General features: G+C 39.1%; 1 protein-coding gene across 1 annotated transcript in view; it reads left to right on the top strand.

Annotated features, from left to right (window-relative positions):
• Positions 1-5448: 5448 nt before the first annotated feature.
• The window catches only part of LOC143849814 (linoleate 13S-lipoxygenase 2-1, chloroplastic-like), a 49567-nt gene continuing 42504 nt past the window's right edge, over positions 5449-12511 (top strand). The window contains exon 1 of the mRNA XM_077359020.1: positions 5449-5979. Coding sequence (XP_077215135.1) covers positions 5628-5979 — 352 coding nt within the window. The 5' untranslated portion in view covers positions 5449-5627. The remainder of the gene's footprint in view (positions 5980-12511) is intronic.

Here is a 12511-nt window from a genome sequence, read left to right on the forward strand (position 1 = left end):
AAACAAGGGCTAATATGCTGAGTTAGAATTATTTAAGGGAAGTGATTTCAGCGCTCCATTGTTTTGATAAACATGCGATCCACTTGTTTGTCATGTAATATTTAAAGGTCTTTAAGTGGTTTTTGAGAACCGTAATATTCCTTTGACAGCCCTTTAAATGCTACACGATAAAAATTGGAGCGCCTGTTTATCAAAACATTGTAGAGCAGAAATCGTTTCCCTTATTTAATTGTGAGAGCAACTTCTTGCCCAACTTATGGCCCTGTTCATTTAAGACTATGACAACCGATTGTTTTAAAGTATTTTAAGTCCAATAATAAGTTTGGGACTCACAATCGGTTGTCATAATCTTAAACAAACAGGGCCTTAGTGATGGTTCGTCAATCACCATATATAGATGTGGGTACGAGTTCTGACTAAGAATCCAAATCATTTTCCTTCAATTAATCCAAACACGATTGAAAATGACAAATGCTACGGTGGTCCATAAATTGTTGGACACGGGCAGAAGAGGCCGAGCCAACCCGGGACAAATAGGGCTCATTGTCTACTACGTACATCAGTAAAGTTGCTTTAAGCCAGCTAGCTACAAGGTCAAGTGTTCAAACGGAGTCTTGATCAAGGTTTGAAATTTCCACCGAAATCGAAATCAAGTATACTCGAAACGTTACCCAATTTTGAACGAAATTTAAAAATTTCTTCTTTTTTTGCCGAAATTTAAGGCATTTCACCTAAAAATCTCGATTTTATATATTATTATATGTTTTCCTGAAATTTCACCAGAAATTTCGTAGGAGATAAAATAATATTTTATTTGATTTCGGCCGAAATTTCAGTTTAATTTGATTTCAGCCGAAATTTTGGTTTCGGTGAGGATATAAACGCACTCAGAAACCGAAATTTAAAACCTTGGTTTTGATCAAGGTTTTAAATTTGTTTTCGGAGGTAATTTCGATCCTATCCGAAACTGAAATATTAGGCGAAATACCGAAATTTAGGGCAAAATTCGCTATGCTACGTTTCGGTTTCGGTGATGACCGAAATCCTTAAAATTTAAAACCTTGGTTTTGATAACTATGATAGTGAACACTACAGCTTATCATGATCAATATTATTTTAATTAAAAAAACGTATTCACAATAAGCTTCCCATGTGCCTCGTTTGCAACAAAATCCATATCGGATCCATCTACAATGGATTATCGGATCCATCCACGATGGATCGCCCGTCTCAAAAAACGCTATCTGACCCTGATTTGTTTGTCTGCTTCAGTTTTCTTCTGTATGCAAAATTACCGCATGCCCATGTTAAGACAATTCAGTGGTCTCCACACCATGTGCATTGAACGCCACGTTCTAAACTTCACATCCCTTGTTGTCGATAAATGCGAGATATAGTACAACTGCATTTAGTGATCCCTCGTGACTCTCGCAGGACGGTTGTAATGGAGTTAAACATTTTTTTTTGTTTTTGAAAGGACAGTCGTCCCGCGTGGGCTTCTCTCCCAGGACTGATAGAGACTTTCCAAAATGAAAACTCGTGTTGGGTTCTTTCATAAGATATACGGTAGCAATGGAAGGAGGATTTTCTAGGCTACCATGATCAGGACATGTTGGAATCTTTTTAAGGAAAGAGGTCCCACATGATAAGTAAAAATTATGTGTTTTTGGTCCTTTTTTATTGCTGCACAAGCCCAACCCTAACGCAATCCGACCCAATTGAGACCGATTTGGAAAATTGGGTTTGATGGGTGAGACTAGGGTTGAGAGATAAGGCCATGTCAAGTTGCCAGGAATAATTTTTTCATGATAAATTGGTATCTCCAAGTGGTGATAAAGGGGTAGGGCAGTGATAGAAGGATAGGTGATTTGAGAGGGCATAATTGAGATGAGTCTGAGAAGTAGTTAAAAGTGAGGAAAAAGTAAAGCCAATTTTGATTAGAGTTTTTTGTTTCCTGATTCTTAGCCACTTATCATCACTTAGAGACGCTAGTTTCTTGTTTTCTTGTCTCTTGATGTTTAGCCACTTCAACCTCATCTCCACTCGGAGACACCAATTTATCTTGAAAAAAATAAAAATAAAATTCATGGTAGCCAAATGTGCCCTCAAAGGCTGGTTGGTTTAGGTTTTACTTGAAGCAACTAGCCAACTCGGGTTGGGGCGGGTTAGTGTGGAGGTTTTGGGTCTTTGGATCAGGCAAAGGATTGGCCTTAACCTGGCCCAACTCGACCCGATCGACTTGCACTAGTATCATGCTTTCTTCATGAATTGAGGCCTTCCTTTTTTTCTTTCTTTTTTTTAAATCTTGCCGTTTAACAACCACATATTAGTGAGATAGAATCTTCTAATAGTAGTGGATTTTGCTCCATAGCCCATCCATCACTAAATAAGTAGGCCCCACATGTACCTGCGGCCAATAATTCTCAGGGATTCATTATACGAGAAACCGACCCGATTTTACTTCAAGATAGGCATGGGCCCTACGAAATAGGAGTCCATGGGAAAGTGCTGACATCATCATTGTGTTTGGAAAGCAGCTGTTGAAAATTTTCTCATGCACAATTGCACATTGAGGCATATACTTTGATTAGGGCTGCAACTTGAGCCGGGTTTTACCCGACCCGCATCGACCCGACCCGAAAATAGCCTGGGTTGGGTTCAGGTTTCATGGGTTTCGGGTCGAGCATTCAAAAGCCCGCATGAATCTCGGGTCGAGCCGGGTTTGATGGGGCCCGACCCGACCCGACCCGAGTTACATAAGTATATAAGTATAGTATGTACATTTTTTTCTATTGTTAGTTAAAAGTTAAAAGTGAAAACCCACGCACCCACTGTTACTGTTACTGTATGTGAGTGTAATTTCTGCTTCTATGAGTTGATTTGATTCAAGTGTTTGATTCAACATTGTTTGATTGTAATTACAACATTGTTTGATTACAGCATTGTTTGATTCAAGTGTGATGTGAGTGTAATTACATCATTGTTTGATTCAAGTGTAATGTGAGTGTAATTTCTGCTTCTATGAGTTGAGTTGCCTTGCCAAACAAGAATTTTCCTTTAAAAAATTGCGTCAACGTGAAAAAACCCGAACCGACCCGACCCGAGATATTTCTCGGGTAGGGTTGGGTTCTCCAAAACCCGACCCGCCCGACCTGAGTTGCAGCCCTAACTTTGATGGCTAAAGAAACATCTAGACATCATTTTCAGTTAAATTTATGCAAGATTGAATTTTTTTCCCATGATAAATAGGTGTCTCCGAGTGGAGATGCGAGTGAAGTGGAAAGTCAGGAAACTAGTGTCTACGGTGAAGATGACTTTTTCCTGATTTTTAGCCACTTTTAGCAAGTGATTTTATCCTCAATCTTGCTGATGAGCTCTCCCTTCAACATTGAACCTGGCCCACTAGGTCGCCCCCATCAAATCAGCAGTAGCCACTACATTTCTGTTCTAAAATTAGAAACTTAACAAATTAGTAGATAATAAAAAAGGCTATTGATTATCAATGAGATAACTTGATAATTAGAGGATGTTAAATTCAAATTTTTACACTTTAGCTTTAATGATAATTTTGTATTTAGTAACTACGTGTAGTATTTAACTTAAATCGGTCATCACGGGCAGTAAAGACCTTTCTTTAAAAACTAAATATGAAAAAGCAATAACATAATCCCCAAATTATATCACCGATCTAAGTTGTTGAATTGACTGTCTTGAATTAAACCCGGTTGGGTCGCCGTTTAGCCCGGCCCGTTTTATGTTTTTTTTTGGCCCGTTAAGAAAAAGTTATGGTCCGCTTTATAAGTGGCCTTTAGGGCTTATTTCGTATTCTAGTCTTGGAAAGGGTTGAGAGATAAAAAATAGGGGATGGGGGTGCTAGAGTTTCCTGTATGGGTTTTGGTGAAAGACAGTGATCTTCTCTTGTGATCTCTTGAGCATATAGTGAATTTTCTCGTTGCCTCTATTGTGGACGTAGGCTTTGCTGAACCACGTAAATCTTTATGTCTTTTTTGCGATTGCTTGTGTTTGCTCTTTAGTTTTGCTCTGCCATTGAAATTGCAGATCACTTTAGAAGAGAGGTTTTTTCATAACATAAGGTACTCATTGAATGGTTACAGTCATCTATACATAACATTCTCACAGTGGGGCTCACTAATTGGGTGGTTAGGTTCTACTCTAGATAGATGATTCATGGTGGTACCCGCTCATTGAATGGTTAGGATCATCTAATCAGGACAGCAATCAATAACCATGACAACAGTTCAGATCATATTATGATCCATCGTTGCTATAATTCGCAAGTGACCCTGAGCTTTGATAAATCCAAACCATCCATATCAGTGGCCCCCACTTTCGAATGTTGAACTTTGGACCAATACATGTTAGCCATCGAATGTGGAACTTCGCCCACAACTTTTCTTGTTTGTCTATGTATGGGGTGTCCATGCAACGGTTAGAATCATTTGATCATACAATATCGGAGCGAGATTTTCTATGGTGTAAGAACGTAGAGTCTAGTATTTTTCAAAAAGCCTATACGGCTAACACCATAGGATGATCCAAACCGTCCTTTTGATGTGCCGCAAAGTAAATTGGCTGTGCCCCATTAATCATTTCCATAGGATGATCCCAAACCTCATATCTATAGAGGTTTCCTTAATACGTAGTCCTTCTATAGATCGGAGGGCTAGGATCATCATAGCAACATGATTTTTTGGGGACAACCTATTTAGTTGTGGCCCATCAAATGGACGGTTTTGATCATCCTATAGTGTAAGCCATACAATGGTTTTTGAAAAATGCTGCCCTATACGGCTTTACCGGTTACTCCATATGCACCCTTCCGCAATATTCCTCTAACAACCCTTTAAATACTACAAGACAAATATGGGGGCGCATGTTTATCAAAACATTGGAGCGCTGAAATAATTTCCCTTTGGAAAAACATGATCTTTTTTCACTATTTTGTGATTGCCCATGACTTGGTTGAGACTTGAGAGGACTCGATTGCCACCTATAAGTTTAGGCTTTTCCACCCATGTTACATTTTCCTATTTCATTTATTTCTACTTTTTACCATATGCATGAATAGTCAAATTGTGGGAAGATTCGAATGGTATGGCTGATAGTGACTCTGATATACTTCCCAAGTAATAGGTGTGGACGCCTAAAGTAATGAGAGGGGTATATAGCAACTATTTAAAAATATAGCCATTATTACTATTCAACGTTTCTGAAGTATCATATGCCTAAATTGTTCCGATTTTCCTGGAAAAAATGGAGAGAGAGAGATGCTTAATAAAGTGATTAATGAGAGGAGAAGGTACCCATATCCAATAGTATTCCACCTTAAATAATTACCACATGAAACTCATTCACATATTATTCATATTTTTCTTGAGAGAGAGAGAGTTCTATATAAGTAGCAATTGCATGAGAGAGAGAGAGAGAGAGAGAGAGAGAGAGAGAGAGAGAGAGAGAGAGAGAGAGAGCTCTTCCATATAATTAGCAATTGCATCACCCAACCCTCATATTTCCAAACCCTAACTACAACTAGCCCATCTTCTATATAAGTAGCAATTGCATCACCCAACCCTCATATTTCCAAACCCTAACTACAACTAGCCCAGATGTTGAAGCCTCAGCTCCTTCAACAGTCTCCCCTTGCTCCCTCCACCATCCTGCTCCATAACTCCTTCACTTCCCATTACTTGAGTCCTACATCCATTTCCCAGGTCAGGCCAGTTTTCCATAGCCGGAGAGCAAAATCTGGTAGCATTCGGTGTGAGGTCTCAAGCAACTCTCCCGTATATGCCACTGACACAGAACAGACCACTGTCAGCGTTAATGCCATTGTAACAGTTAAGGTAACCATCGGCAGCTTCCTTACAAACGTAGGGTTGGGCCGTGGCCTCGACGATATAAGCGATTTGCTTGGTAAATCTCTTCTTCTAGAGCTTGTCAGCAGTGAGCTTGATCCAAGTAAGTGATTATTAGAACTAAATTTTGAAACCTTTTTTCCCCTTTTCTTAGTGTTTATATAGCTTAATTTGAAAAACATTTCATACTATTATTATCATTGAATTTTTGTGTAAATAAATAAAATGAAATAAATTAAACTGAATATATATACATATGAGGAAACTACCAAACTTATGGTGAGCTAGCTAGCCCAATCACATGGGGGCCCACTTTGTTAGGATGATCCAAAGCATTCATTTGAAAGTCCCTTACATAGATGGGGGGTGTACCAAAAATCAGCTCCATAGGATCATCCTAACCCCTCCATTTGTCGAGGACAAAAATGGACAGACACAAATCTGCCCCATTTTTGTCCTCCACAACTGGAGGGGTTAGGATGATCCTATGGAGCTGATTTTTGGTACACCCCCTATCTATGATAAGGCCTTGCAAATGAATGGTTTGGATCATTCCCCAAAATCTGGGACCCATGTGATTGGGCAAGCTAGTTCACCATAAGTTTCCTCATTAAAAAATATATAAAGGGTTCAAATATCTCTTCTTCTTCTTCTTCTTTTTTGAAACGGTGTAATTCATTAAAAAACGCATGACCAAGAGAGTCCAGGCAGACAAAAGTAGGAGAGAGAGAGTATAACTCATATAACGAAACCCAAGGCAGAAGAAAATAAAAATCTCTAAAGCCAATCTTGATGCCCTTGCCCGAGCTAGCCGATCCGGGGCGATACAGCTCCGGTACGATGTCCCAGCGAGGACGTTGGGCCCAAAGGGGGGTGGATTGTAGGATCCCACTTCGTAAAGGAAGAGGAGCTATACATTTAGAACCCCCTCTTTCCCATTGTAGACGTGCTTTCAGCATCTCCAAGGGGGGGCCGCAGAGTGGGTCAGGCACAGTTAGTCTTGCCGGAAAACAAAACTGGGAGGGTGGAAGATCCTATACCGGACAATATCGACACAGTGGGATCGGGACGTGACAGCCTCTCCATTCGCCGATCTCCTGATATGGAGGAATTGAACTAAATGACTTTCCATGAGAATTCTCATCAATAGGCTCTTATCTCCAAGGGTGGGAAGATCTCCCATCCAACCATCAGACAACATTGAGAGAATCACCCTCCACCATAAAGTTGTCAAATATCAAAAGTTTCTTCTTCGGGTGCTTCTACGAAAAGTAAAAAAAGTCACTTCAGCTATATTTAGCTTCTTTTTGGTTTGGTTAGCGATGTTGCTGTGGAATCTCTACATATATTAGAGTTTGAATAGCCTATCCTGGATGAACAGCATATCCGTTAGATCAATGCATACAAGAGTGACTTACCGATCAAGGGCTAGGTTAATCCAAATACGATGGGACCCACGGCAGCTGTTTGCGTACATGGTTACCTATTGGATCAACAGAACGGATCACGTCGGATCACATCGTTAAGAAAAAGAACTACCAGTGATAGCTGGATAAGACTTTTTGAAGTAGTAGGTAAACAAAGATGTAGGAAAAATCTAAGCTGGAAATGAATGGAGAGATTCTCTACCGATAAAGGGAGAGTAAGACCATTGTAAGATTTTGCTGGAAAAGTTGGTAGAAGAGATTTTTTTCCAGAGTTTCCAGCCTTTTTATTGTTTGATTACACATGAAAAAGAAGTCACTTTAACCACAGCAGTTCAAGTTTTATTTAGAGGGACCTTCAATTTATAATGATGTCCCACAAATCAGTTCTCTCTAATTTGTGGAAATGAAATAATTGTCCCAGGAAGAAATATTTTTCTTGCAATTCAAATAGGGTGGGCTAAGCTCTCTTTTTTATTGAATAGAGCAACATTGCATAGAAATAAGCCATTAACTTATTTATTTTTTCGGTTAGAAAGTAGAAACTTGTCGGGATGGATTTTTGTTCACGTCAAAGCTACTCATAAAAATATAAGTTAACTGATATTGGCACTACCATGTTTTAAAAAATTCAAAAACTCAGCTTGTCTTTTCATTTTTAATTTGGTTATTAAAGCTTTTTGGTAAATTTAACAACCTTTGACAGCTGATTAAATAGTAGAAGACGAGATGAATTAATGCCAACAAATGGGCGAGCTAATATCAGCATCTAAAATATAGGGTGTGGAAATGATTTTTGGGGCACAACCTATTTACGCTGTGGCCCATCTAATGGACGGTTTGGATCATCCTATGGTGCGGGCCATACCATACTTTTAATGAAGTGAGGAGTGCGGTCATAAAAATACAATAGTGTTGATAATATTTCCCAAAATATATTGTACCCTAGTTTTTTTTAGGGGCAAAATTATTGGGAGGGGCGCACACATGGATGTTTCGTGTCCGACTATTCTAACATTTGATTTTTTTAATTTTTTTGACTTTCTCATGAAAATCTCCTCGATCTTTTGGTAAAACATCTTTCCCATTCAAAAAATAGGATAAATGAAGAAGAAATGAAAAATAAAATGATGTAGAATAAACTCACTACACATCGTTGATATTTAGGGGCCGTTTAGATACGCGGATTTTAGAATCCGGGGTTTCTTCAAAATTGTAACTAAGAGACAAGAGAAGAAGCGGACCAGCCGTCGTTTTTGACTTCTCACCCTTCTTTCCGTCAGCAAGAGAGTAGCAGATTCCCCCATATTTCCAGGTTTTAGAAATCTCAAGATGCGGGAAAGATTTTTAAAACCTAATTTTCTCACTTAAAATCCAAGAAATGCTGTCATGACCATGGTTTAAAATTTCGACCGAAATCCGAAATTTCGGATACCGGTGGGGACCGAAACCAAAAATTTCTGAAATTCATTTTTTCGCCATTTTCGGATTTCGGTCCGAAATTTCGGTTTAATGACATTATTTATTTTAAAAAAGAAGTGTTACAAAATTTCGGCGAAAATTTCAAAATTTCGGTCCAGAATTTCGAAATTTAAGTCCGGAATTTGGAACCAAATCACCAAATTTCGGCGAAATCCGAAATTTCGGTTTTTTGTGGGGTCCGAAACGGTTACCGAAACCGAAATTTTAAACCTTGGTCATGACAGCATACAACAGCTTGATCAAGAACCCTCGTTTACACTGTTTTCAAACAAAAAACCTGGATTCTAAAATCCGTGTATCCAAACGGCCCCATAAAGTACGAAAACCCCATATGCACTCACATCCAATACCCCCAAAAGGTGAAAACCCTACATACACTTATATCCAAGCATCTAAACGACCCCTATATCTGAAGTGAATGCAACCCGTCAAGGAAACTGAAAGCTAGCTGAGGTCTGGATTATGAGAGATAGAGATGTGGGGATTGGAAGTTTCTTGATAATTAATAGATCATTTAAAAGATTGAATAAATATTTTGCAAATTGTGGTTGTTATTTAATATTCTCTATAAGTGGTGGAAGTTGGTTTCGTGCTAGGGAGATGAAGAGAAACATTGTTTCTTTCTAAAGATTTGATTAAATATTTTGCAAATTACTATTGTTCTTATTATCATTATTATTATTAATTTTTCTTACAAAAGTGGCATTTTGGAGTAGCTGGAAGCGCGAAGAACTAGTTGGGATTGATCTCCGTCAACCACCGATCAAGTAAACCTTCGAATCTACAAAGGAAAATTCTACAAACCCATGAAGAACAGAGTAAAACCAAGAAGAAACATTCTCATCCTTTGATTTTCATCAAATATAGTCAATTGTGCAAACAAACCTTCCACATACGTTTTATAAAACTACTAATTTTCTATTTCAAACAAAACTCTACCTAAACCATTGATCTAATCTATTGGTTGCAATTAAACCCTTACAACTCAAGTTCCTAAATCTACTATGGTTCTCATTATGCAGTGGGCAAAAGTGAGCTGCGAAATGACTTAGCAAAATTGTAGTGGCCAAACCCCACCGCCAATAACACCCGCTAATAACACACGGAAATACCCAAGATCTTGCACAAGAAGATGGAGAAAATATATGCAAACAAACCACAACCACAAAAATGGAGCAATTCACAAGCAACCACAAGAAGACAACAATATACGTTGTTCACCACAATGGGCTACTCCACGGACAAGGCAACACTCAATCCACTATTTAGAACCAAAACAGTATAATGTTACCGTCAACGGTAAAATCCACCAATAAAACCATTCTCTCCAACCTTCTACGTAGCCACAAAATAACCTCAAGCTCTACACCGGGCACATAGAAAAACCTTTTATGAGAAATAGTTGGAAAATCCTCCAACACAATGCTTGTGCTACAATAGAGAAAATCCAATGGAGAAGAAGAATGCACCTTGAGTAAAGAAGAAGAGGAGGACAAACCCTTTTTGCTTCACTACAAAAAGCCTTCCAAAAGCCCAAGAGAAAACCCTTTTTTTGCCCTAATTTCTTCTCAACCTTCAGTAGAAGAACCTTGCTTTTGCATCACCACCAAATCCCTCTTAGAGCCCCCAAGAGAAAACCCCTCTTGCCTTGCCCTAACTTTCTCAGCAAAAAGAACCTTACTTTAGCTCCACCAAAAAAGCCCTCCTAGGGGCCCTCCAGAGAAAACCACTTGTCTTGCCCCACCCTTTCTCATCTCTTCCCTACATTTTTCCTTCTTCAAACCCTCTCTTTCAAATACATACCCTCTATACAGTGAGAAAACACATCCCAGGGCCAAGTGGGACCCACTCAAAAAATGAAATAGAACCGGTGATTTTGTATCACCAACTCAACACAAATCCCATGCTATATTGATTGGTCTTAGAGAGGGAGAGAGTGAGGTAGATTTTTTCAAGCGTCGTCATCTGTAGTAGATAGATGTTGAATACGGGTGAACAAATGAAGACAAATATTGTCCAAATAATTGTCCCGTAAATGGATGAGATGCAACAAATTTTAATGGGAACGAATGATACGCTTTTGGTGTCTTCCCAGTCCAGTCATTTGCTGCCATAGTGATATCTATTTCAACACTTTGTCTATACTCGTGGGCCGCGTTCCGAGCCATGAGGGGACCATTGGGAGTAGCAAATATGGGGATAGGGGTCTGAGTCTAGTATAATCACAACAATGATCGTTGGATAGAAATTTGTACCTAGACTGCCACATATGAAAGAGACCACCCACATATATAGTTCAAATGAAAACTCCATTTTAAAAGTGAGTCAAGCTCGAGTTAGCTCAAACAAGTGATCTCTAACCCTATAAAAATGGGAGGACATCATTTTTTTTTTATTGAAATGGTGGTGATTTATTAATTAGAAAAAGAAAGCTACAAACCAAGGGGGTTGAGAGCGCAAGCATTGCAAAAAAAAACAAAAAGAAAAAGAAAAAAACAAAAATACAATAGAAGTCAAGGAAGCAAGGAATCAAATATCTCCAACATCGATCGTTCTACTCTGGCCTTACTCCAGCCCTGGCAAGCCTATCTGTCTCTCTATTAGCCGACCTCCGAGTATGCTAAATCAAACTGAGAGACTCTCCACATAATCGAATATCTCATCTATAATCTCCAAAAATCTCCATGTGGGATGTGCGGCCCATCCCATCCCCCCCCCCCCCCCCCCCCCCCCCCCCCCCACACACACACAACCCACCACCACTACACACACACACACACCCCCACGCCACCACCACACACACACACTACTCCTTCCTGTTAGATGCATTGATTTTTAATAGATATATTAAGATTCATGATCACATAGATGGACATCTTGTCCAGTTTAATCATGCCCGTCGTTCTGCAAATAGAGAGGCAGATCGGCTAGCTAGAGATGAAGTTAATTGGACGAGATTGGAGATATTTGATCATCTTCGTCCTTGAAGTTCTGTATTTTCTTTTATTGCTCTCTTCTCTTTTGTATTTTTGACCATCTAGGTCTTGGAGGTTTTTCTCTCCCTTCTAATTTTTTTAAAATGTCTCTCCCTTTTAATTAAATAATACCATTAAAAAAGAAGAAGATATTTTAATATTTGTTATATTAATTTGACACGAGCCTAAAGTCCTAGATATTGGCGTTATTTTGCTCGTTGGTTCGAATCTTCCGGTAGGGTTTTGCACTTTTTATGTCTCACGTGTTGCTAGGAATTCAATGTATAAATGATTAAAAAATAATAGAAACTCTTTCAGAGATATTATCTCATGGCAGGCTTTGGGTTCAAAACCAAACAAAAACTTTATATTAAAAATCCATGTGTATGGCAACCCAAAATAAGAGGGGGAGTGATCTAGTACAAATGATTAAATAACACCAATTCTAACAACCTAAGCTTTTGGAGTAATTGGTTGTTTGACTTTCAACTCGTTTAAAATACGAGTCCAGTCAACTCAGGATGATTTTCTAGTTGACAAGTTTAGTACTCTCTCTCTCCCCTCCCACCAGAGGTGGAGCTACATGTAGCATAAGGGGGGCAGCGGCCCCTGTTGAGTTGGGCCAAACTCCTCAATAGGCCCAACTCAATTGGGCTCAACCCCTTAAAGATTTGAAGTTTGCTCTCCTTAAGTATAAGCCCGCCCCCCTTATGTCTAAATCCTGGCTCCGCCACTGCTTCCCACGTGTGTATGG

The sequence above is a fragment of the Tasmannia lanceolata genome, unplaced genomic scaffold (assembly GCF_043159265.1).
Source record: "Tasmannia lanceolata isolate RefF3 unplaced genomic scaffold, GAP_Taslan_0.1 ptg000003l, whole genome shotgun sequence".
NCBI classification, from domain to species: Eukaryota; Viridiplantae; Streptophyta; class Magnoliopsida; order Canellales; family Winteraceae; genus Tasmannia; species Tasmannia lanceolata.